This window comes from Polyodon spathula, chromosome 7 (assembly GCF_017654505.1).
Source record: "Polyodon spathula isolate WHYD16114869_AA chromosome 7, ASM1765450v1, whole genome shotgun sequence".
Lineage (NCBI taxonomy): Eukaryota > Metazoa > Chordata > Actinopteri > Acipenseriformes > Polyodontidae > Polyodon > Polyodon spathula.
Window position 1 is genome coordinate 46,808,266 of NC_054540.1, and position 27,927 is coordinate 46,836,192.

At 40.2% G+C, this 27,927-nt stretch overlaps 1 protein-coding gene across 2 annotated transcripts in view; it reads right to left on the bottom strand.

Annotated features, from left to right (window-relative positions):
• Positions 1–665: 665 nt before the first annotated feature.
• Positions 666–27,927, bottom strand: part of LOC121318678 (ATP-binding cassette sub-family B member 7, mitochondrial-like) — a 76,645-nt gene continuing 49,383 nt past the window's right edge. For both annotated transcript variants that reach the window (XM_041255605.1, XM_041255606.1), the window contains 8 exons: positions 26,845–27,019; positions 22,373–22,530; positions 21,561–21,724; positions 19,236–19,365; positions 18,254–18,425; positions 12,427–12,530; positions 11,574–11,681; positions 666–2,883 (listed from right to left, as the gene is read on the bottom strand). In XM_041255605.1, coding sequence (XP_041111539.1) covers positions 2,668–2,883; positions 11,574–11,681; positions 12,427–12,530; positions 18,254–18,425; positions 19,236–19,365; positions 21,561–21,724; positions 22,373–22,530; positions 26,845–27,019 — 1,227 coding nt within the window. In that variant the 3' untranslated portion in view covers positions 666–2,667. The remainder of the gene's footprint in view (positions 2,884–11,573; positions 11,682–12,426; positions 12,531–18,253; positions 18,426–19,235; positions 19,366–21,560; positions 21,725–22,372; positions 22,531–26,844; positions 27,020–27,927) is intronic.

The window sequence follows — 27,927 nt, forward strand, 5'->3', positions numbered from 1 at the left end:
GAGGCAAGGCCTAGCCCAGGCAGTCTGTGCCTTGACTCGCTGGGTACCTGGACCAATAGTGGCTGCTTGAGTACAATGAGGCACACTAGCCACCACCCCACCCCCAGGTGAGCAACTGTGGACCCATTTATTTAGCTTCAACCTTAGCTTTGTAGGTTTTAAAAAAAAAAAAAAAAAAACAACCACCTGAAAATGGCTGCATATATAAAAGGTGAGAGTTGGAGGCTTTATTGTTTCTAGGAAAAGAAGGAATTTGTTGTACTGTAAATATTTGCAAATATAAGAATATTCACCTGTATGGCTATCTGTAAATTTAGGAGCTCCAAGACAAAAACAACAAAAAAAAAAAAAAAAAACAATACTGGCAATGCTTAATACATTCATACCCTACTAGGTCAATAAGGCTCAAACACGGCATACTGTGCATTGAAATATTTATTTTCTTTCCTGATCGCAATCTGGTGGATGTGGCTATATGTAAACTATTACTGCCATGTGTATATCTACAACCAGAAAAAATAAACAAAAGCACATGAAAAGGCTCTTTGGAGCTTATATGTGTGCTAATTTAAAATATGCTCAAACACTGGATCTGTGCATTACAGGTAAAATCTGTGAGCTAACCACTCCAGTACACAATATTTACAATACAAAGGCCATGAATGTGCAATCAACTATCCCCATTTAATGAAAAATCAGTCAGGATTAAAACAATGTAATAACTTGAACACCTTAGACATTGTGTAAAACCTGGAATCACATTCTGTGGCTTGACAAATTATGGAAAATGTTAGTTTAGGAAAAAATAAATATTATAAATTAAAAACCCAAATATTAAAACTAAAAAACAGAATTCCAGGTTTCTTTTCCAGTGATAATCTGCAACAACAGGCACTAACATAACATTACTAACAAGAACAAAAATACAAAAAAAGAGGTCTAAACTGAAGATTTAAAAGCACTGGAAACATTTTAAGGCGCTTCATTTATTAGACAAGAAGAAATGTTACTGGAAGAAGCAATAATATCAAATCTGCATAAAATGCTTTCATTCTGCAGTCCACTTTAATACCTGGGCCTCACAGAGATTATGTATTTTATTGTGAAGCATCCTGACTGTAAAGGTCACTTGTCCGTGAAGCAAAACATCCCCCTGCAGCCCAGCGGGTCGTCTTTACAGCCAGACTTGCTTACACTTAACCTCGAGGATCCCAGCTTGCTTGTATCACAAGGATGCAGCAGGCTATGCAGGACTTTGACACTTCACTGCACACACTGATTTTTTTTTAGAAGCATTAGAAATAGAAAATGTGCTTTTAAGAATAAACATCCCTACATGTTCTCCTCCTGTTTTGCCTTTTGTATTTTTTTTTTTAAACCAGATACTCACATAAACATACATTACATCTTTTTTGGTCTACTACATTTTAGAAACGCTAGGCCTAGACACTGTACCAGGGTACGGATCATCCCTGTGTGTAACCAGTAAGGTGTACAGATCAGTTCCTCATGTGATGGAAGCACCTCAGTGTTGTTCAAAAAAGATTTCAGTGACCACCTCAACCTTCTAGAGTACCCCAAACCAGACTGAATGTGCCTGAACAACGTATACATGCAATATACCTACACAGCATGCAAAACGTGATTCACAGAGGTTTGTACAGAAGGATGTGGTGTTTGACAATCTAGCTCACCCAGCAGTTACCTGATTTAAAAACCTTTCAGGGTTTGAGGGAAATCTTACAGCACACACCACCCAGACGTGAAAGCTGATCCAGACTAAGCAGCTCAGCTTTAGTTCTGTGCACATTAGGACTGCTCATCCCGGGCGTGGTTTCTGTTGTTTTCAGTCGTCCAGAGTAAATACACAGGTCATGCATTTTATTTATTTGTATTTCAATTTGGTGGATGTCAATTTATTGCACGTGAAATGTGAGGCACAGTTCGAGCACATGCTTGGAGAGTTTCACTCCAATCAATGCACCTTAACCCTGATCTGAACCCTCTCTGATCGGTCAAGAGAAGTCTGACGGGTATTAAAACTGAGTGGAGGATTTGTGATGCAAACTAATTTCCACTGGGGGCGAAGCTGAGACCAACAAATTATTTGTGGCCCAAGCCAGATTACAACACACAAAACATGTAAGGTGTCAGTACCCCCCCCCCTCCGTATATCCAAGACAAAAACATTTTCTTGGATATTCAAAATCATCTTTAGTTTCAATAAAATACTGCATCACTGACATACACTATAATAAACACAATTGATCACATTTGTAAACCAACAAATTTGCATTTGTAAAACATTTTTGTAATCCCAGACGTGTTGGGGCTTCCTAGAATAAAAAAGTCATTATGAAACCTTCCATTCATTCATTTTAAAAAGTGTTACCTCATAACTCGAATTACAAATAGCATTTTTTGAGATTTTATATAGATAGATAGAGAGAAAGATAGATAGCTAGCACTTGGGAGGACAGTCTTGCTTGATGTGAACACAGATTTGGCTTATGAACATGGATTCAAACCAATATGCTGCCAAGAACAGCCAAACACAATTATAAAACAAGAAGAGAGAAGGTCAGTGTGTTCTATAATCAGCTCACATCTGAGTACCAGTGCAAAACACTGCAGCAAACTAATATCCACTGTACAGCTGGCCCCTCTTTAGCAGGAGCAGTTCCCGCAGCCCTTCACACTGTTGAGGATCTCCTCCTGCAGTTTCTTCCTCTCCTCCTCTTTCCTGGTCAGCCTCTCGCTCTTCTCATCCGGCTTGCCATTGCTGCTCAGGATCTTGCTGTTCTGCGTGTTCCACAGATCTGAGTACAGGCTGTTTGGGTTGCTCAGGAGTTCGTAGTGAGAGCCCCGCTCTGCTACTTTACCCTAAAAACGTGGGAAAACAAAGAGATAAGACATTAACACACAGCACCACATCTGAAGCCATCATCTCACAGCATTTGGTTGCTCTCTCATCCAGTAAACAAAAAATAACAAATCACATGACAGTTATTTTAATAGTTTTAGGTAAGCTGGATGCATGGGTTGAAATTGAGCTCATGCCCCCACAAAAGCGTCACAATTGACAGTCTCTGCTTTAGAAGTGACCAGGACTGAATGACAGACAGGAGTGTTCAGGTCAGGATTGAGTCTCAGTCTCTCTCTGAGCTGCAAGTGGAAGCCCTCATGGAGCCTGCCAGCACCTTGCTAGAGTAGCCTGTGCCAATGCCCCTTACCTTTCATGAGCACCCAAGTAAGGATTTCATGTTTTTATATGCCAGCACATATGGAGCCTATATATTAAATGGTTTCTGAGACAGGTGCTAAAAATGTAGTGCGGGTGAATTTACTTATAGTTAAGGCTATCATTTTGTCACAGAAATCATGAAAATTGTGAATTTGAACAAAAGTCAGTGAAATCTTGGAAATGGATGTAAAAACACATTTGGTTAGGCACTTACTGCATTTGTAAAGGAAATAAAGTATGACATGCACAGAGAGTACAAATCTGCAAGTATGTGTAAATTGTTTGGCTGTGTAGCACGCAGCATTTACACGTAGCTATGTAGGTCAGCAAATGAGATTTGTATTTTTCAGCTGATGTTTCAGTATGTTACTGTAAACTCTGGATTGTGATCTTCACATACATACAGTGCTTGTTCATTTTTTTTTTTTTTTTTTTTTTTTTTTAAAACAAAAAAATGGGCTTGCATCTTCAAAAAATATTAATACATTTTATTTCTTTAAACTTTTTACAATGTAGTGTACAAATAGTCTGTTGAAAACTAAACAGACTGCTATTGAACATCCTTTTTTATTTTTTGCAAACTAGATAAAAACAAGAGGTTTATCTGTTTTGTATTTTTCTGATCTTTGTGATGCCCTGTTTCTAGGACATGGTGCCTGCCTGTGTAATTTGACTAACTTTTTTTTTTTTTTTTTTTTTTTTTTTTTTAAAGGAGCAGTGCTCTGTAGGCTAGTCAGAAACAACCAATTTACACGTGTTGTTGTTCTTACTGAAGGAAAAATATATATAGATTTATTTTGAAAACAGTAATAAAACAATTATTTGACATGCTGATTTTGTAATACGTACATTTACACCGGATACGCAGAGAAATAGGAAGACAGTTCATTTCAGACACCGTCTGTATCGGTGTGAAAGCCTGCACAGTACGGTATTCTTTAAAAAAAAAAAAAAGAAAGAAAAAATCCTACGTTGGTACTCTAAAGTAACACTTAAACTTGTCAGCAGTCAAAAGAAATAGCCTTTATATTATTGGTTTTGGTGTACTGTTTTAAAAACTCCTTGTTTATGTTGATGTAGCTTAAGCTACATTATTTGGTGACCTTTCCATGAATTTAGGTTTTTCTTTTCCCCGCAACTCGTCCGTGAAATGCACTAAAAAAAAATCACGGTGCCAAAGTCGCAGCCTTACTAAAACGAACAAAAAAACAACATTTTTTGTTGACTTTTTAAAATAAATCAATATAGATTTTTTTCATTAGTTTGAAATCTATTTTGTAGAACACACAAGGTTAGCAGCATTCATTATGACCAGAGTGGAACATCAAGGTCAGTTTTTATAGCTGTTGAAAGGCTTTGCTACTTCGTAAATATACAGTGGTTTGAAGAATTATTCACCCCCTACCAACAATGATACATTTTGTTGAATTACAAATGTGTGCACAGTTTTTCAAAAGAAACTTTTTATTCAAAGCTGGTTAAGCTGAACACTTGTGAGAAGGATGTTAAATATCAGCAAAACTTGCAAAGAAAATGTACAAAAATGAAATTTACCGGTTGAATAAGTATTCAGCCCCTTAAGTCAGTACTAGAAGGGCCTTTTGCAGCAATTATTGCTATGAGTCTTTTTGGATAGGGCTCCAATAGCTTTGCACAGTAGGATGGTGACATTTGTGCCTATTCTTTATGGAAGAATTGCTCCAGGTTGTTGAGGATCGTCGATGGACTGCAATCAGTCTTCAAGTCTTGCCATAAATGTTCAATTGGATCAAGTCAGGTTTTTAACTGGGCCACTCAAGAACATTAATTCTCTTCTTGTTCAACTACTCCAGTGTGGCCTTGTGCTTTGGGTCATTGTCCTGCTGAAATGTGAACTTCCTCCCCAGTTTCAGAGTCTTGGCTGACTCAAACAGGTTTTCCTCAAGAATTCGCCTGTACTTTGCACCATCCATTCTCCCCTCTATCGTGACAAGCTTCCCAGTCCCTACTGAAGAGAAGCATCCCCATAACATAATGCTGCCACCACCATACTTGACAGTTGGGATGGTGTTGACTGGGTGATGTGCAGTGTTGAGCTTGAACCAGACGTGACACTTGGAATTTAGGCCAAAAAGTTCAATTTTGGTCTCGCCTGACCACAAAACCTTTTTCCATGTCTACAGTATCCTCTACATGCTTTATGATGAGGCTTTTTGAGTAATAGCTTCTTTCTTGCCACTCATCCATACAGGCCAGCTTTGTGTAGGGACCGGCTTGTTGATGTGTGAACAGCCTCCCATCTCAGACACAGAACTTTGCAGATCTCTCAAGGTCATTGTTGGCTTCCGAGTGACATAATGAACCAGTTTCCTGCTTGCCTGGCCGCTCAGTTTGGAAGAGCGCCCATGATCTGAGTAGTGTCTGGGTGGTATGACGCATCTTCCACTTCTTAATGATGGACTTCACTGTCCTGAGAGGGATAATCAACATCTTTGAAATTTTCTTGTAACCTTCTGCTCTGTGGCTCTCTACCGCTTTATCTCTGACTTATTTCGAAAGCTCCTTGGTCTTCATGGTTGCTCTTTTGGATCACTATGTGAGTTGGAGTTTGAAAGTCTTTCTATACTTGAAGGAAATTATCTACAAGTTAAACCACTTTGAGTACACACAGGCTGAAACCATTTCATTAATTCTGCACCTGAGCAGATTTAGGGCTGCAGTAGCAAAGAGGTTGAACACTTATGCAACTGAGATTAATCTGTTTTTCTCTGTAAATCTTACTTATTTATATTCGATATGCATTTTTGGTAACTATCAATGTGGAGTAGTTTGTGTAGATTCTACATGTAAAGTCTAATTTGAAAGTGTTGTGGAGTACGCTCAGGTGCCAACAAAATGTGATGCAGGGGTTGAATAGTTCTGCAAACCACTGTATGTAAGGCTGTGCAGTTTGTCAGATGTGGTGCATTTTATGAGGTTATTATAAGGCCACTCTCTTAATCACAAATGGTTAAACAAAATAAAAGAAAAAACAGAAATAGGGTTTCTGGCTGGGAGGTCTAGGTTTTATCTAATGCCAAGACAAAAATGTCTACACTGGGATATTGCAACACAATAGTTGGGGGCGGGCTTGAATCCATGGCGTACCTATGGGTTCTATAGATTCAGCTTGAGAAGGTTGTCACCGGAGATTAAAATTCTTCAAAACTCAGCAACACAGATGCTGCTGGGCTCACTCTGTTCTGAGCAAAACACGCATATAAAACTAGCATCAGTAAGACCAGAACCCTAAGTGATGCGTGAGCTGCAGAATAATGAATACTACAGCTATTACGCATCTGTATCATAGCCTTTTTTATTTTTTGTATTAGCTTCCAGTCACATTGTCACTGCTCTCTGTCAATGCATCTGAACCTTTCACTTCTAACATTATCTTTATTCTTCTTTTGTTGTTCATCACATGCTGTGTTATTCTGCTTTAATGAAGCTGAGGGACAGGGGAATGACAGATTAAACATTTTCTCTGAAAGGGACACTCCGTTCAGCACTAAGGTCATCAGGAGACTCAAAGGGGAGGAGATGGCTACTCTATAATGTCATGCAGTACCTTCAAAGGTTTAGAAATGAACATCTGGCCATAAAGAAATATAATAATAATAATAATACATACATTGACCCTACCAGTCTTACCCATCACCCATACCAAAATAAACAGTATATTTATATTTTTATTAAATAAAAATGACAATGAAATGACCTGTACAGACAGTTTCTCCCAGCAGTTTTCAATAACCCTAAAACAGACAACCTTATCAGAAACCATAAACAGAAAATGATACCTGCAAACTTTTGTTCTGCAGAGGAAAATTATAGATATATCTATAGCATGCCGGCCTCCGCATGCCGGGCGGTGGGAGGAGGGGGGGGGGGGGGGGGGGGGGGGAAGAGGCATAGGTCCACAGATGTGTGAAATCCACGGATAAATGAGGTGTCATTGTGTGTGACTAGAATGCATGAATAAAATACAGAAACTAGTAAAAAAAAAATTAGCCTGTACTGGAGAGGTATGCAATACAATATATTGCAAAGACAGACCAATGTTTTTAAATTTGTTTACTTTGACAGTGATATGCCTAGCAAAATCTTTTCAAAATGTGATACACATCCAACCCAACAACAATGTGTACACTATCCAACAGTGGTTTTTTTCCCCAGGTCTTTTTTTGTAAACCACCAAAAAAACCCAGAAAAATTGTTATATACATGTACTACAAAAAAAAAAAAAAAAAAAAAAAAAAAAAAAAATATATATATATATATATATATATTTATTTACAATTTTATTCCATGCATTAATATTAAATAATGGTAGCTAAGTGTTACTAGTTTTCTGGGATCTCAAACAAAAAATACAATTCTATAATTAAAAAATGGCCTTTAAACCTAAATAAACAAGCCTGCTGTGTAATTAAAAATTGTTTTACATTTCAACAAAATATGTACCAACAGAAGTGGGCTTTTGTTTCAAGTGAGGCAAAATATGTTTGCTGGGCTTCACTAAGTAACCGCCTCAGGAGAACTAATTTTACAGAGTCCTTCTGCTATTCATACAGGAGTCCTCGCATTTGTAGAGCTGCTGTCTTGGCATTGATTCCACAGGTTAAACCAACGCATGCGTCTTTACGTGTGTGTGTGTGCGTTTGTACCGTGGTGTTAAGTCTACACTGGCAATAATGTACTGTATTTCATAGATAAAAAAACTTGTCAGGGAGCCGTGGATAACTGAACTCGCAGATGAACGGGGTGTATGTAGATGTATAGGAGGGTTCGACACTAACCATGGCCCGGTGGCCCGGGGCTGGTAGAGAGCGCAGTTTGGCCGGTAGTTATGAAGCATCACAGGCCCCATTGGGCTGGTAATATTTTTTAACTGTATAATATATATAGTGTAGTGCACATGGCTTCCGTTTCATGAACGCAGGAAAATGGGTCAGTGTGACAAAAAGCTGAAAACCGAATTTAGACTAGTGCTGAAGTGCAGTTGGTAATATTCGTTACCTTAACATGGCAGTTTGTTACAATTCTTTTTTTTTTGTTTTGTTTTTACAACTAAGCAACTAACTGCACCAATAAGCCAAAAGTAAAGCGTTTAAATCAGTAACGACAAGGAATTAAATTATGAAAAAAAAATTAAGATGAAAATATAGAGTGGAAGAAAGACTTAATCTTGCTTCATGATGACAGTGAAACAAATGTCAGTTTCCCAGACTTGCAGATAAAACAGCAGCTTTCTTTGGAATTCAACATTTAGTTGCCTCATACCCAGTCTCACAGTAATAGTTTGCAAGATAGCAGGTGTTTGTCTGCTGCTGTTACTGCAGCGAAAAAAGATGCACAGGTGTATACCCAGGTACGCCACATGGAAGCTGGACAACGGGATCGAATTGATTACAGCTCAGAAATACCATTCACAATCTTTTCAGGACTCGTTCATATCAGCAGTAGGATTGATGCTGACTTAGGAGAGGCTACAAGCAACAACGACCTGAGAACGATTATTTTTATTATGATTGTTGTTTGAATAGTGTTTATTATTAGGATTAGCAAAAGTCAGTTAACATTTTAGCATCAGCATATATTGGCTTAGTCACTTTTTTTATTTCAGACGTGCGCTCTCTTTGTTTACCGTTCACGTTACTAAACATACGGAAATGAAAAACCATCATGAGAGAATAAGCATGAGAGCTAAAGGTTGTTTTTTTCTTTTCCTCCTTCGTTTTTTTCAGGATCGAGTCTGTTTGTGTTCACAATGCAGTTTGCAAGTGCACTCGGCTCGTTTAAATGGTGTGCGAACCGGATGTTTACAATATCCTGCAAGGCATATTGAAAGATGGCAGCTATTGATGTATTGCTCTGGTGTTTAATATAGCATGTTTTAGATTCATACCTAGATACACATTTCTGTGGAAGAAAGCACCGGGGAGCACTTCGCTAATTTAATTAATACATTTCTTAAATGCCTACAGTAGGATAATGCAGTTTACCCAATTCTGCACGGTTCTCCTAATGTCGGCATTAAACAAAGTAATTTGAGAAAAACAGGGATGTTTTTTTCTTCTTTAATTTACTGATGCCATAGCAACTCTGAAGCCAAAAATAACAATATATAAAATAACACAGTAATAGTTAAAGTAAACATTGGGTGAATTTATTCCAGATGACAACTGGTTTTATTTTTATATTGTCATCTAGTCAAAACATGTTAAACGTACAAAAATGGTATATGGTATACACAAAATCGGCATGGTTAAACAAACCATGAGAATGTTTATTTTATTTCTGAATGGCGCTAACACACAACCTAACACACTACTGAGTTGTTAACTTGCTAAGCAGGATGATACAGTTTAGTACTTATTATTGGGCCAGTTAAAATTGTATCCAGGCCAGTAAAAACTGCATCTCAATGGCCCAAGGGGCCAGTAGTAAAAAAGATATATATATATATATATATATATATATATATATATATATATATATATATATATATATATATATATATAACCATCCAACCAAGCAGGGTTACAGCAATCCAGCAATTTCTGTATCTTATCAAACATTAGTTTACATTGCATTGAGAAATCCTTTGCCTGTTTTCTAGTGATTATTAGTAAGAACAAACATGCACAGCATTGCTGTCATACAAAAAGATAGGGGCTCTGGTGGGCGTTCAAGGAATCTACAAGACTGCACCCTCAGGCGCTGTCGGATCTAAAGGGATAAGCATCTTCTCTCCCTGTGCTGCAAATAGTAGAACTGCGTATACTGCACTGTATCAGGAGGAATGCAAAATGCAAACTACTGATTTCAGGAAACAAGGCTTTTGTTTCTTTTCCTGAAATCCTTTTGTTTGCCCCTCAACCTTGAATAATTGCAATGCCAGATAATTGCTAGTTTCACGAGCTGCCTACACATAAACCTTCTGGACTCGACACAGCCGACAGATGGACTGGAAATTAGAATCGTACAATACTCTCCTTGCCTCAGATCTGGTCTTCTGGTTATATACTCCAGCTGCTGGCTGTACTCTGTCTTATCCGTGTCCTCCTTTAGAATCACGACAGTACTGGAGAATCTATCGGATTCCTTGAATAGCATCTCTATTTTGCAACATGCAAACAAATACTTCAAGATGTTCTTTCGTCTTGCATAACGTAGATCATATATGAAATATGATCTGATTTAATAAAACACCTTACAGGAAATGATTATGCATACTGTAATTGTGAAGGACATGGAAACCAACAACGAGCTCTTTGTGTGATGCTACAGTCTGTTACTAGTGTTTGGGAGGGTTTCCAGCATCCAAATCCCCAACGTCTATAGACTATAGGAAATATAATTGAAAAGCACCACATAGATTGTCTCTACCTATACAGAGGTAGCACAGTAGATGCTCTCCCAAGGCTTATTGTTCAGTGTTTGCAGAAAACCAAATTATTCTTTTTTTTCAGCGTTTTAAAAGAATAGCTGTTTGTAACACATGTAATATTCAATGCAGATTGTGAGTGGGAGGCAGGCTGTCACAGAGCAACACATTTAATTGTTTTGTAATGCCCCCTGCTTTCCTTCATAATGATCCCCAATAGAAATACACACAGGATAATTCAAGGGAACATTTTACAATAGAAAATAAATGTGGTGCCAAAAATAGAAATGTATCCCAACATGTCAAGACAGCTAATTATGTACTTAGATGGGCAAACAGTTATATGTTAAATCAGACGTAAACCAAAAAAAACATTTGAAGATAAATTAGAACATACAAGCACATAGACAGATCTTTCAGTTTTTTTTTTTTTTTTTTTAAATACAGCTGTTGCTCATGATTTCTGCATGATCCATTAATATCCGCTGCCTATTATAATTACAAAGGCTGTCGTTTAACAAAAACACATTTCAAAGACAATTACTGCTACGTGGATATCATCAAGGGTATTGACAGATTTAGACTCATTATTTTAATGAGGAATGCCCTTGGAGTTCAGTTTGCTTTTAAAGCACCAAGAATTCCAGTGACTTCACGCACTAAATCTAATCACCTTTGTCGACACCAGGGGCTTGTTACTCCAGCATTTAGGATACAATCCCTGCATTTTCAATGCACGCCAATAAAGACAACAAGCAATGTCTTTTTAACTGGTATTTAAGAGCATCCCATGTTTTTTGATGGATTGATTTTAAAATAGTTCCAGTTTAACAGCATTAAAAGGGTTTGGTAGCATTACACCCTCACCCATCCCTACCACTGGAAAGCAAGGTAAAAATATAGATTACAATTATTATTTACCTGATTCAGGACAATAATTTCATCTGCGTCTACAATAGTAGACAGCCTGTGAGCGATGAAGATGGACGTGCGGTCTTTTACCATCTCTTTCATAGAACTTAGTATATTCTGAAAAAGATCAATAGAACAACTGTAATCTGTGAACACATGCAGTCAAAGTGTCAGTAGCTTCAAATGTATTTATTTATTTAGTTTAATTGTGATTGAGTAATTGCAAAAAGAACCACCAAAGAAAGACTTCAACAAGGTGACATTAAAATAAATAAATAAATAATTTACATCTACTTTATCCAGTAAAAAGCATTGCTACCTTTCAAATTACATAATTATTTTTTTTTGCCAACCATGTACATGTTTCTTAGTCAAAATTCAAATATACAATATCATTTGGTAAAGAAATGTCGATCACAAGTACTGACATCTGTCTTTGAATCTTCCGTCAAAATGTGGGATGCCCTGGATTTTTCACAGCTGTACATATATCTTCTCAACAGATCAGCATCAACAAGACTCTCTGTGCTCACTTCACCACCCTCAATGTTTGACTGCATTCAGAACTGAAGTGTGCTCTATGGACAGAACCATGATGTTTCCATCCCAGTGTTCAAGCAAAATAAACATGTAATGCTTGATACTCGGGAGAATAAAGTTACATTTGTGAGGCTCTCAATACTGAATGCATTTGGACCGTGGAAGTAGTAGTATATAAACACTATCTAAATTGTTTGTGTTTCATAGAATAGTGTTATTATTGGTAAACAATAGTGATGGACACTAGTTGCAACGTAGCTTACAGATTCCATGTGTATGTATAATAAATTAAAGAGAGTAGTAATTTGTGTGTGATTGGTACCTCTTCAGTGATGGAGTCCAGAGACGAAGTGGCTTCATCATACAAGAGGATAGGGGGGTTTTTCAGGATAGCTCTGGCAATGGCTACTCTTTGCTTTTCTCCTCCTGAAAGAAGTAATCAATAACAGCACTGAATGAACACACAATGTTTAACTAGCATCTCACTGACATTCTGAACTCTGAACTACACCCCTACCCCCACCCAAAGATATGCCCTTATCTTAAGTGATTCCCAGTTGCAGCCACCATATTCAGTGAACTGCTTTGCAAATAAATTGAACCAACTGCTACTAAGTAATTAGTATTTATCATAGTACTTAAATTATTTTATTTCAAGTATTCGAGTCCTTTATCTCACTCCTATATCAAATAACCATGTGAAAGGTCATCAAATTCATGCGATTCCAAACAATCACAGGTCAAAACGCAGTTGTACGTAAAAAGTATAACACCACTTTTCAAGTGTCACAGGGGATGTGCCTCCCTTGTAGTGGAGAATAGCTATTCAAATTGATAGAAACACACAGTAAAAAGCAGTCTGCCTAAAGTACTGTTTGCTCATTAACAGCACAGCTGCAATTATTCACCAGGTAAGACTGGCCTATTGACCCGCTGTACTGTAGAAATAAGTAGCGAAGGAAATTAGCTTTTTCTTGCAGTAGCCAGTTACTGATCTAAAAAAGTGTATTTGATTTAAGAAAGCTAAAAATATCTTTTTAAAAAACACTGTACACCATCTATATGTACTGGAGAGGTCTGACAGGCTAAGACAACAGGGTCATATTTGGATGTGCAAGGACAAGAATTTTATTTATTTATTTATTTATTTTTTTTAAGAGAGGAACAAAATCTACAGAGAACACTCACATACATGTTCCTTTACAAACTAAATTGCTTCTGGGTAGTTTATTCCATTACAAATGTTTTATACACACAAATATATTATATCTATTAATACATAAATAAATCAATCAATAAATAAATAAATAAACACACCCAATCATCGACTAGTGGACAACTTGACACCGTCGCTTAGACAGTCTTGGTCCCGAATTTTCTCCATATAAAATATATACATCCTGCCTCATTTTTAATACAACACCACGCTTTACTTGTAACTTGACACTTATTACTGGTACTGAAGGGATAAAAACTATTTTTTTTTTAAAAAGACAGCGTCAGTTCATAATGAGTGAGAAGGAAAAATGTGTTCTCGTTCAAGTGATACTGATCCTCCAGAAAAGATTAAAAAGAACTGACAGAAACAAAACTGTTTATTTGTGTCTCCACTTCTGCTTCAATACTTAGTTTACTGCAGTTACTGCATGCGATGCATTTATACAGCATAAATCCACACTAGCGTGGTGTTAAACATCAATGCACTTTTCTGCATTACCATAACAAAGATTCACACCTCAGCCTGGCTACTTAGGTTGGGAAGATGTTATTACTGCCTCTAGACTGAGTGGGTTTACTAGTGCAGGCCTGGGGCCATCTTGCTAAACTCAAATCTGCTCTGTGCACACAAGGGATGTAGACTTAAAATTGAAACAAACGGTTATTTGTGTTTCACATTCTACCAACTAATTCCTTATAATAATTCCATCAAACAAACCCTATTTTGGCTTGCTAACAGTTATACAATTCCAGACTTAAAAACTGGTTTTGATTTACCTTACAGACATAATTCGATCTCCTACCATACAACAAGCAGGCTCCATTGAGCTATGCTCTCCCCTTCCTCTAGCCAAATCTAATTTCAGTACTAATCCTATAGTTCAGCAACCTCTTCAAATCTACGCACAACTCAGACAACATGTTGGCCTACAAGCAATTTCATTATTCTGCCCTGTAGATAGAAATCACTTATTCCCTCCCTCAGTGAAAGATTTGTCTTCTCGTATATGGCATAGAAACAGTGATAAATCTCCAAAAGACCTATTTATTGACAACAGCTTTGCCTCTTTCGAATATCTTTCCCAAAAAAACTAATTTACCCAAGCTCACTTTTTCAGATGAAACAGGGTGGCACGATTCCCTGTGCTTGCACCCAAATCTACTCTTGACTCTTTGCTCCAATCTGATCCCTGTAGTAGAGGTGTGATATTTAAGACTTATAACAAAATTTGGATGACGATAGGGAACCTGCTCTCAGTTGAGTGCACTCCTCATCTGTCTGTGCCCGTCATGGGCTGATAAAATTCAAAGTTTTACATCACATTCCCCTCTCCAAGGTCAGGTCGGCCATGATGTACCCAGATTCGGATCCAACTTGTGACAGGTGCAAGCAGCCTCCTGCCACCCTCATCCATATGTTTTGGTCCTGACCCAAGTTGGCCCCCATCTGGACATCTGCCTTTTGAGACTCTCTCCAGGACCCTAGAGCTACTTATCAATCTTAACCCTCTGATTGCATTAGTTGGTGTAACACTGTGACAGAAATACAATGAATCTTGGTTGTAAATCTCCCTCCCGACCTGTGAGGACGCTAAGCAGCAGGAACAGAGTTCTTTGGACGGGCTGGCCTGACAGTTCTTTTCCCGGGTTGGGAAGTCAGTCAGACTGGAAGAAGGAGTGACTCCGTTGCAAGAACTTATTGACCCGGAAGGGAAATGGTGTAGCAGCTGCACTCGTTTACGAAGGGGTACTGCATGACAGCACATAAGGGGGACAGAGAATTGTAATCTTTTCCTTCGCATTGGTTTGTAGCGAGTAAGAACCAGAGGGACAGTAAAAGTGTATCTAAAGCTAAAATTGTTAGTGTTGTGCTGTGTGAATGTTGTTGTTTGTTTGTAATTGTCTTGTACGTTACCAGACAGTTAACACAGTTTTGTAGCTGTCGCCAAGGGCCAGCATTAAACCAGACAACACTGCACCTTTGTCACAAATATAAACCTGTATCACCCACCACGAGCACTACTGCACGCACCCAGGACTGGTGTTGGTATTATTGTGGGACGAATATTGTTCATTATTTGGGGCCGTCTGTTCTTGTTATATACCCCTTGCTGTACACATTGGTGTGTACTGCCGGGGAACTATTGTGGTCACCAGACCTGGAAATAAAATAAAACATTTCTAAAAACTCAATCTGTCTGCTTCTTTCACGCACTGCATCACCCCTGTACCTGTCTACAATAAATCACTTTGCCACAAACAACCAGTGACATCCCTTTGACAAAGCTGCAGTCGGACTCTCTGGCCTTCTCTACTCTGCTGGCTAGGTCCCTGATTCTATTTGCCTGGAAGCAAGCTGCCCCATCCTCACATATTCACTGGCTAAGGGACCTCATGCAACATCTCATGCTTTACAAAATAAAATATACACTCTTTGGATCTACTGGAAAATATTACACAGCCTGGCATGCCTTCCTCTTGTATATCTCCCTGACTTCTCATCTCACCGATCTACTTTTTCTTAAACTGCACACTGAACACTTATGGCCCTCCTCTCACTCTCCTCGTGTCAGGCTCTTACTCTTTCTCCTGTTTCCCTTTCAAAGGAAAAATTCTTTCCTTCCTTCTCTTTCTCCCTTTTGTTCTTTGTTTTCTTTTTTTAGTTCCTCCGAGATAAGCTTATTTTTCATCTGTTATTGAATGTTACTGTTATATACTAATGAATTCAATAAAAATATTTAAATACAATCCATGATTACAAGGTTCAGTAAACTTGGCCAAGCAAAATTATCTTTTAATAACACAATCAATTACCGGACTCTGCCGAGACAATGCTCAGGGTGTGTAAAGTTGTTGTTAAGGCAAAAGTGTGTGCGACTCAGGCAGGGGTGAAATTACAGGAGTTATTAACATTAGGTAGCTATATTACATTAACAATAAGGCATGCTTAAAATTCAAAGGGCAGAGAACAGCACACAGTCACACTAAAGAATCAAGAAGTTCAGTGAGCATATCTACTGACTGCTGAAATACAGTTCAAAGTTGCTGCAGTATGTCCACTGTTTTGTCATTTCAAATATTTTCACAAAATAAACATTCAACTTCAAAGCTGCAGTCTCCAGTGCAAAAGCACATCATGAAAAACCACATTTGTAGGTAAAAAAAAAAAAAAAAAGCTAGAATAAGTTGGTACATTTAAAAAATATATAAATACATGAACAATTTCAGTCAACTAAAATAAATGGCTTTAGATAATCTCTGTAAGTAAGAAATTGGAGTGTCCAATGTGAAAACACAACACTAAATAATACATTAACATAGCATCCAAAGTAGCTCTATAGCATTTAAACATTCAATACAAAAAAGCTTGAGTTACAAGCTCTTGCAGTGTCTTAAATACAAATAATCCAAATATGGTTTATAGAGGAACAACAGAAAAGCGTAAATCAACTCAGACTGCAGAGTCTACATCATCTGATTTGAAACCACCGAACCGCACGTCGTCATCATCTGAACCTTCATCATTGATGATACAGGCAACTGTCTGAATCAATGCACAGAGCAACTACTTCTAGACAGCTTTTTCTATTCATGTGATGTTTCCCCTCAGGCATTATTTGCACATGGTCATTAAAAAAACAGAAAATTACCACTAGTCACAATGAAAGTAGTGGGGGGGTGTGGGGGTGGGGGGGTGAGTGGGGATTGTTCAAACTAGATGTGTTGATTTTGTACTAGATGAATTGATTGTTTTGTAAATGTATATACCAGATATAGTCATGATTTTGTTTTATTCATTTTTTTTTTTTAAAACTGGATCAATAAACAGTAATAAAAAAAACAAAACAAAGATTAATAGGTTAGATGATCCAGGTTAGTTGTTTCAATAACTGGGATTCATTTTACTGTTGCTCCCTTGTACTTGTTTTCAACTACATAATTATGAAATGTATGTTGTAGGGTTTTGACAAATTATTTCAAGGCCATTAATCAGTAGGCTACTGTGAAATCTACCATATTACTTAAGACTTTAGAATTGTGGAGAGCAAATTGTAAATCAAATCTGCATTTACAAAGATACAACCTCAATTACGCTGCTGTATTGTACAAAATTGACACCAAACAGTGTTGTTATGGAGCTCATGTATTGTGCTGCATACTGTACTGTGCAAACACAACAGTCAGAACGGTATGCACAATACCAACTAACAGGAGAGTACTCACACCTGTTTTTATCCCAATTTGCGAACTGTGGTATTGCTTGGCACATTGAAAGACACAGGGGTCTGATCAGCATTTTCGATCTGTCCAAGCTGGTGCTGTTTGTTAGAAATGCTGAAATTGTTAAAGCTTCTCTGAATTCCTCAGGAAGCTAATGACTCTTCTTTGAAAATGGATGCCTTCATGTCATGGATGAATCGAGATCAAGCAGTAACGTTTGGGGTTTGTCATTTCTCAGCAGTAAGTCATGCTGCTTCTTCTGTATTCAGGCAGGCGTTTTTCTTGTCTTTTCTCGGCAGTGCCACGTTGCTGTTTCTGTACTCCGGTGGTCATGTCTTTTGTTGGTGATTTTAATACACGCATCACTATACTGCACTTGAATTTAAGACGCAGGCTATTCTTAATCAAAAAATGGTTACAAAAGTGTGCCTTTACTGGGATATGCCACCTCGGGAGCCCCACCCAAGGGCCTATTTTAAGCGACTCTGCAGCAGCAGTTGTTGATGCATATTTCACCCCCTAGTCCCCTGTAAGTTGCTTTGGATAAAAGCGTCTGCTAAAATAACAGCTTTGTGTTTTGTTGGTCCTGCAGACGTTTTTTTCAATAAATGTTCAGTAGTGTATGCTTTTCTCCATTTCCCATTTAAGACCATTAGATGCTGAACAGATGTCGCCCAGGATAAACCACCCCTGAAAGAAACGCTACAGACCTGACAGTTTCAGTCCTCTCTCCCCGACTTGTGTATTGTAACCATTGGGCATTCGCAGGATGGCATCGTGGATTCCTGCTAGTTTTGCCACCTGATGCACTTCCTCAGGCGATGCATTGATGTTCCCATACTGAAGGTTATAGAAGATTGTGTTGTGGAATAAAACAGCATCCTGCAAAAGCAAGACAAGGTGATGAAAATGTAATTTTTTTTTTTTGCTTCTGACAGAAAGGTAAAACAGTACTCATTTTTATAACACATTAATCAAAAATACATTTGTTGATAGTTCAGGCATTTATTAACAACTTAGAAAACACACCCTTAATTCCTCCATATGTTTTAATCTTCACATATACGATAACCTTTTTCAATCTGGGATTCAGTAGTAGTTGGTGTTGTATATGGGATAACTCAATTTGCAATTCGGAATCGCTCAAAGAACAGGTCAAGGTTCCAAACACAAGACCTTATCAAGAGGGCTACTTGCAAAGCCACAGTAAATTGCTGAATTCCAGATTGTGCACCTCTGATTACAAGCAGAATTGGGTCCCAGAAGCAACTACTATTAAGAATAAAGCCAAGCAGAATGACTGCTGTGCTTTTGAGCTCCTAACATTAGGCCTTAACTGCAATACAAACTGGATGAGGTCTCATTAAGCTGGGAGATTTACATCATAAAATATATTAAAACAGACAGACAACTGGCATTTGTACAGATTAAGATACTTTCAGAAACATTTATTTCAGAATGCTGTAGCCGTGTTTCAGTACAATTGAATAAGTGGTTATCAAGAGAACAGTACAAATTACACAAGTATTGACAGACACATACAAACACAAATATACAAGTAGAAATACTAGTAGAAATTATTATTCAAACTAAATCTATTCCACATTGCAACCAGCTATGCATATCCATTTTACTCCATTTTGGTGGATGCAACAGAGGGTATTCCACAAATGTGCAGGTTTGTGATCTTACCTGTGGTACAACCCCAAGCGCTTTCCTTAGGCTGTCCAAACTGGCTTCTCTGATATTCTGACCAGCAACGTAGATGTTTCCTCTCTGGGGTTCATAAAAACGGAACAGCAATCTTACTATTGTGCTCTTCCTAAAATCAGAGGGGAAAGAATAAATTCTACATTTAATAAACACTCAAGTGCCTCTGCTACACATTAATCTGAAAGTGCTTCTAGGTTAAAAACTGTAAAAATGTCTCCTTTTGTTTCTTAATTCAAAAAAAAAAAAAAAAAAAAAAAAAAGGAAGCCGTTTAAGTTATTGCCCCCCCCTGCCTGATCATTGTGCGAGATTAATCCACATATTACTCAAGTCTTGTCCCAGACTACCAAATACAGTATTATTATGCATGCTTGTGAAACACTTCATGACCCAGACCCATCTTTCTAAGCTTGCATAACCAGCCTTCTAATTGCTATCTGCTTTCTTTGTGACCTCCACTTTCAGATGTGGTTCTTTTAAGCTTCAATCCAAAATGGAAATCAGAAGTACTTCTTGTCAATTCCAAAGTTTTTGCTTTCAGCAGTGTTTGTACTATCTGTCTGCTCTACTATACATGCCCACGAACAGAGGGAAATGTACACCAAGCGCCACACATCATACAGTAGATATGATTTTATTGGTATCATAATTGCTTGTAAACAGTGAAATCGAATGCAAGTAATTAACATTGCATTTCATGTTCTGGTTAAACTCAGTTTTTCATGGAAACAGACCCCAATGGCCCCGATTCCAAGTGGCAGGTAAACGACTCATTCCCTGGCAGCCAGCAACAAGCTGTCTGGGGATGCTGCCAGGGCTTGTCCATACTGTTTGGAAGCACTGGTTGTACATCTCTGCCCACCCAGAGTACATCAACTGAAGACAATACTAGTACATTGATGTCACTACACTTGTCCCGCTGAAGACAATATTGAATTGTGAGCAGTTTTACAGTCGGCGCCGCCTAATCGGGATATTAATAAATTGGGATTTATGGTTAATGGGATACAACTCTGGGAGACTGTTTTTCCCAATGCTATTTATGTTGTTTAGTTGGGACATCACTTTGTTTAATTGGGATACAGTATTTTCAAATAATGAACGGAGATCGCTTTTCAGAGCAAGACAAGTCGCCTAGCGCAGTGCAGTGAGTGTGTGCATGATTACACTGTGCCGTCAGTGCATCGAGTACGTGATTACACTGTGACTTGCATAAACCATGTTGAACTCTTGAAGGCGCTGGAGTCTCCTGTGCTTTCTCAGGCTGCTGTTGCAAAGATGGTTGGGTGTGTCAACATCGCAGTTGCCTCGCCTTGTGATAAGATGTGATTTCATTTTTTTTTTTTTATATTTCACTTAAACAAACAGAAATTAATTTTGTTTAGGAATAAAAAAAAAAAATCGACTCTTATTTTAAATTATGTATTTAACATTTAATCCTGTCATGAATTTCCATAATTTTTCAAACTTGAGTATCATACTGTTTGTAGGATGCTACAGAAGTACAACAATTGATGACAAGAGTGTGGTCCCGGTTTTGAAAAGCTGACTTTTCAAATGTCCTTGTATCCCACTGAACAACAAGGAGTTCCAGCTTGGCTGAGCAATCCTCCCATCACCCTGGATGATTAGACCACTTACTCTACGTATAGAATAGTTCTCGTAACTGCACTAAGAGGCTTAGAAAATTGTCTCCATCAAACCAGAAATTAACTCCAGTAACTGGCAGTTCAACAGGGAGCCCTTGACACAGAGCACAGACTTTCAGCAAGCTTATCCCCTCTTCACCTTCTGTCCAAGTTTTTATTTAGTCAGTTGAAGTTTTAACTTAATACACTGAAAAAAAATGACACTAATGATTGTCTGATGCAGTGTGTTGTATTTCCCATTTGAAACGTGGACAGAAAAGCATTACCTAGAAATGTGTAAACAAAAACAAAGCATACCCAGCCTCAGCAAAAGGGCACAGGCTGTAGGATATATGGGCTTATGCAGGTAAAATGCAACATGTTAAGCTGAGAAGTCATATTGGGTTATGGTAAATAGAACAGCAACACAAGACAAAACATAAAGCAATACAGTACTTTTTTTAATTAAAAAAAAAAAAGAGAACTGTTTCATAATCTGGAGAAGTAATTTTAATGCCTTCAATGCTGAAGCCAATCTTAACAAGAAGCTATAGTATATTCATATACGTAGAAGGCTTTGTAACAATACTCATGGGAATCATTATGAAAGTATAAGAACTAGTCTTATTATGAACAATACTGCAAGAAGCCAAACTAAAAACCCAGGTTGATACACACCCTGACCCACTGCCGCCTACAAGGGCCACCTTCTTCCCCGCTGGCACTTCAAACGACACGCCGTTCAGGACTTTCTGGCCTTCCTGATACTCAAAATACACGTCTTCAAACTTGATGGTGGCGTCCTGGGGAGTTATCATCAAAGGAGGGGCCAGGTCCTTATCCTACATGAAAGAAATGAGAAATAATTGTATATTAAGGAAATGAGGAGGTGTCACTTTCCATATTGCAGTGCTGTTTCTAGTAGCCTGGTGCTGACTCCACCTGCTTCTACACTTTATCAATTCTTAAAACTATTTGTTGTTGGCTTGAATAGGTCCTAGTAACATGGAATTTCTCCTTTCAAAAATGTAATTTAATTAAAAATACAGCCCTGAACTAACTGTTAACTTTTGCACTAGACATTATTGCTAGCTGGTTATAAACAAATCACAAGTAAACTGAACAATTACAAATACATACTTTCCTCTAAAAAGGGGCACTCTGACAATGAATAACAGAACTGATCCAGAAACAAGTTTGCCTTATGAAAGTTTGCCACAGTAAAAGCACAGCAAATGTCTAAAAAGCACAGTGAAATCATAACAAAGCATTGGTAAGCTATGTAAAAGCCCAAAGAGGTATGGTTAATAATTAAAAAAATAAAATAAAAAAATGTAATAAGGCAAACCATGATAAACTTATTTAAAATGCAATAAATTATCTAAATGATTGGAATGAATTGTACTTGATCAAGAACACTGAAAAACAGATGAACAGGGTGTGTGTGCATGTGTGCGTGTGTGCGTGTGTCTGTGTGTTTAAGCCCCTACCTTAATTTTGGTGTCAGTGTTGAGTAGCAGGAACAAGGTGTTCATGTCAATGAGGGCCTGCCTGGTCTCTCTGTAAACAGTGCCCAGGAAGTTCAGAGGGAGAGACAGCTGGAACAGCAGCCCATTGACCATCACCAAGTCTCCCACCGTCAGGTTCCCTGAACACACACACACAAACAAACAGTTGATGTGAAAGCATAGGGACAGAAAGTGTACTTCATCCCCAAAATCCAAGTTGGGACAAGATACAAATTAATGTAATTAATTCAGGGGAAGAACAAAACATACAAATTTTAGCACAGTTATACAAATGATAGTGTGAATACTCAATATATTCTGTTATATATACAAGCTGCATCTTCCTGTTAAGTACATTTCAGTCACAATGGGAAAGACAGCAGATCTGACAGAATCGATATAGGGTTAAAAGGCCCACATTTTCATTATTGGATTTATTTATTTATATAAATACACGAAAAGCTTAGGCTACCAAGACATTGAAACATAGTGCCCTTCTCATAGGAAGAGGACAGAGGACATTTCTTTTTCAGGGACCCAGGGTTACGGTAAGTAATCTAATGTTCCCTTTCAATCTCGAGTTGGGAAATGTAAATCCAGGCTGTCGCAGTAAGCCTTGCCCTGGCACGAGCCTAATTGGAAAGCTGCTGCGCAAGACGGCAAGCTGCATCAAGGACTCTGGACCCCACAGAAGGCTCTGCTGAAGTGGCCACATTCAGTGGGTAAAATCTTATAAACGTGTGCGGTGTGGTCCATGCCGCAGCGTTACATGTGTCAGGTAGGGGTGCCCCATGAAACACTGCCCAAGACGTCATAGTCCCTCTTGGAGAGGGTAGGTTTAGCCAGCTCATAAGCCAGCCGGATCGTATCTACTATCCAAATGCTGCTTGCAAAGTGCTTGACCTTGAGTACACGACCCATAAAACACCAATAACTGGGCTGTCTGTCGCCATGATTGAGACCTGTCAATGTAACACCTCAGCGCCCTGACAGGGCAGTGTATTAAGTCTCGGATCTGCTTCAGAGGAGAAGGGGGGCGGACAGAGTGCCTCCAATTCCACCAACTGGTTCAGGTGAAACAACCTTAAGCAGGAAAGCCGGGATAGTGCATAAAGTAAGGTAATCACCGCTGCTGGCAAAGCACAAACAGGAACTCTCTATGGAAAGAGCCTGTAACTCACTGACACGTTTGGCTGACGTGATGGCCAGGAGAAAGGCGGTCTTAAAAAGACAAATTTAGGGTCCACTGAAACAGAGTCAATTTTGACATGGCACACAGATATAGCAGCCAGGTTCACCTTCAACGTAGAGGGGGATTTACCCTCCTCTAGGAGGTCCAGCAGAAACTGTAAAATAATTATGCATGGGGCAGGAAGTGGGGTCATGGTCTCTTGCCAAGCACCACTCCTGGGAAATCCTCCATTTATAAGAATAATGAGACCTCGTTGAAGAGGCTCTGGTATTCTGTAGTGTGGCTATAAGTGTCCTAGGGCACTCAGACACTCCCGTTTAGGGGCCAGACCCACAGCTGGACTGACCCGGGGTCCGGGTGCCACAGACGTCCGAGCCTGACTGAGAAGGTCCCTGCGTAGTGGGATCTGACATGGCTGTCCCTGAATGAGCAAGCCCCCTCAGAGTGGCAAACCATACCCTCCTGGGCCAGTATGGCGCAACCAGGAGGACCCCCGCGCCCTTGTTCCGTACTTTCTCCAAGAAGGACGGGATCAACACTAGAGGTGACAAGCCCTGAGGCCAGCTGTGGGCTAGGGCATTGATTCCCAGTGGGCCCCCGCCTCTCTGAATCAAGAACCACAGAGGACAATGTGTGGACTTCTCAGAGGCAAACAGGTCGGCTGTCACGCTGCTGAATCTGTGCCAAATCATGGCTACCACCTGTGGATGCAGGCACCACTCGCGTGCAGAGGAGCCCCCCTCGACAGCAGGTCTGCTGCCTGATTCGAAACCCCCAGTACGTGGACTGCCCTGAGGGACAAAAAAAGCAGTTGTGCCCAGGTGAGCAACTGGAACGCCTCTTGGTGCAACCCCGGGGACCACAGCTCCCCCTGGCAATTGACATATGCCACAACAGTGGTATTGTCCATGTGCACTAGTACATGCCTGCCCTCCAGCACTGATTGAAAATGGAGAAGGGCTAGGTGTACTGCCCTCAGTTCCAGAGCAATGATGTGGGTGGACTGCCACCTGCCAGTCCAGACCGAGGTTGGAGGTGTCCGTGGTCAGTACCTCTCTCTGGTATATTACACCCATAGTTAGTCTCTCGCTGAGGTGGCGAGGATTCTTCCACCAGCTCAGGGCACGCCAGCATGACCGCGACACTGTCAGCCGGCGGTGTCTGTCTCGAGCTGGGTGGACTAATTGGGTGTTGAGCGCATATGGAGCGAGAGGGAGGACAAACGAGGCTGCAGCACAGCGCCACCTGTACTGACTGTCTGACAGGGAAACTAGCATGGAGCGGGAATCCAGCCAGATGCCCAGGAAAACAGTCACTTAAACTGGTTGCAGGGAGCTCTTCTCCAGGTTGAGTGTGAGCCCCAGCTGGGCAAGATGCTCCGTCACTAGAGCCATGAGACATGGCTTGCTCCCGTGACTGGCCACAGATGAGCCAGTCGTCCAAATAATTGAGGACCCTGACCCCCTGCAGCTCCAGGGGTGCCAGAACTGCGTCCATGCAATTGGAGAAAGTCCTGGGATCAAGAGGCAGACCGAATGGCAGAACACAGAGCTCATACACGCTGCCCTGAGAGGCAAAGCAGCTTTTCCATGGCACAACTCCCTTGCTCGGTAAGACCGCTGCAGCATCTTTTCCACCGCTGGCCCGAAGGTGTAGCCGGGGGAGATGGGCGCGTTGAGCAGGGACGCTTTATCCATGTCCAGGACCCTGGCCTGGGAGAGCAAAAGCTGGCGTCACGCAACCACAAGGGCTCCCAGGTTACGTCCAATAGCTTGGCCACTGTGCTGAGCTATGCGGAGCAGCTGGTCATTCACCAGCTTCAGCTCATTAACAATGAGAAGGCTGGGCAGACAGGTCCTCCAGCAGCTGCGATTGGTACACAGTTAGCAGACCAGAGGTGTTTGCTAGGCTTGCTGCCAGTGCCCCCACGCTGTATGCCCTTTTTAAGTGCGTCTCGGTGACCCTATGCTGTTTATTTGTGCAGGAGAAGTCACAGGACAGCTTTGAAATAGTCAGTGTCTGCACTAAGACAGCCATAGCGGAATCACCAGGCGGGAAATGCTGAAGCCCCAGCTTCTCCGCACCCTGGAGGGCATACAATGCTTCCACCCGTCTGAACCAAGTGGGTGCTGATGCTGGGCTGACCCACGAAGACTGTAACTACTCCACAAAATCCGGGAGGACCGGGAGGGGCTTACAGTGCTGTGTAGTCGACACCGAGGTTTAAAAACCGATCGGCAGACCTGGGTCTCCTCAGTCCAAGGGATCTAGACCCGGGCAGCAGCTCTGCTCAGTGCCCATCCGTCAGTCCGCCAGTGGATTGCTAGGAGCCATATATGACTCAGTCAGGGAGCCATTTACAACAGGAGGGGTCCTCCGTTCCTCCTTCACATTCGCCTTCCTCCATGGTGGTGGCCAGGGATGTTACATCGTCCTGCTCCTCCTCAATCACCTGAGACTGCGGGACAGCAGGGACCAGTGTTGGAGCTGAGGGGGTCTCCAGTACCCCAAAAGCCGGAGTGGGTGCAGGAGGATCTGTCAAATTGACAAGACACTCCAACAACGATTGCTGATTTGCAATAGTGCTTGCTAGCTGCGTCATTTGTGCCTGTAAGGCTGACACATCTGCATTAGGAGAGTGCCTGCGCTTCTTCGCTTTCTTGGTCTTGTGATCCAGAGAGCGAGAAACCAAGCACTGCAGCTCGCAGACGGCTCATGCAAGCTTCTCGAGTGTCAGAAAAGGCCGCGGAGAGCCAGGAGGTGGAACGACCTTCAGCACGGTCTGCCCTCATAGCTCCCGACTCTTTTGAAAGCTGGCACACACAGCACAAAAGGTGGGATCTGCCAGCACTCGCCGGGCATGAGTGGCATCCAGGCACTGGACGCACAAATTATGGCCGTCCTCTGGGGGGAGGCTGGCCCCACATTTCACACAACCGTGGAAAGACATGGCTGTACCGTGCACAGGGATGCACAGGAGTGGTATGCACAGGAGTGTTATGTGTACTGGTGCTATGCACAGAGGAGCTATGCGCCGTGTTAATCCAGATGAGTGCAAGAGGCACCGAGCATGGGCCACAAAGGGTGCTATGTACAGCAGCATAATGAACTGGGATGCAGAGTGTACCAGGGCTATGCATCGGATAATACATGGGGTACGGGGTACCGCTGGATGTGCAAGGGTACTATGCACGGCAGTGCTATGTACCACTGAAAAAGGCCCAAAATGCTATGTGTAAAAGAGGCTCTTTAGTTTTCTAACCTGACATGATCCCCTGGCTCGCAAGCAACATGATACCAGTGAGGCCGACGCTGAAGATAACATTCTGCCCGAAGTTCAGCATTGCGAGCGTCGAGGTGGTCTTCAATGAGTACGCTTCATAGACTTTCAGATACCCATCATATTTCTCGGCTTCATATTTCTCATTGTTAAAATACTAGGGAGACAAAACATATTGCTGGAATTAATTGAAAAACACAGTTAAACCTGTACAGAAAAGATAGCTTAAGTCTTAATGCCTTTCCAAGCCTGCAGGCACACAGGGAATACAGTGATAGAGGCATTTAATTCTCAGGATTTGGAATACAAGGGAGACGTGGACTGCTCAAAACATACCAAATCAGGCTTTCCTGATTTTAAAAAACAGAAACTTGTTTTTATTACAGCTATGATTTCTGGGTCTCAAAAACTACCCTCCACAGTGCTGGTCAAAATTCTAACAACAAGGATATTAATCTGATAAAAGATTGAAATTAGGATTACATTTATATCGAAAAAGCTGTCCAACAAAGGATGAGCAATACTTGAAGATAATATCCTTAAGGAATAGAAAGAAGACAAGCATTGAATTGACAACAGAACTGGCAGAAGCCACAGGTGTCGTTGTCCATCCATCAACAGTCCAAAGCACCTGCGACCACTGTTCCATAGTCCAATTACTGTGTTCTTGTGTATATTCTAGCCTTTTAATGTTGTTCCCCTTTCTTAACAGAGGTATTCTTACTGCAACACATCCCTTAAGTTCTGATTTCAAGAGAGAACTTTGTACTGTTGATTTGATGGACAACGACACCACTGCCAGTTCTGTTGTCAATTCAATGCTTGTCTTCTTTCTATTCCTTAAGGATATTATCTTTACCCCCCCGTAACAAACATATACTCTATATTGAAAAATATATATGAAAAAATATAATCATGATCTTCCAACAAATAGTTAATAAATGTGCTTGTGTTAAAAAGTTCTGGACCGCACTGGGAAGGTAGTGCCAGTAGTCTGTATTACAAAACAACATCAGAATAAGCAATCAGGATTGTTTGTTTTATTAAATAAAAAAAGGTCAGGTA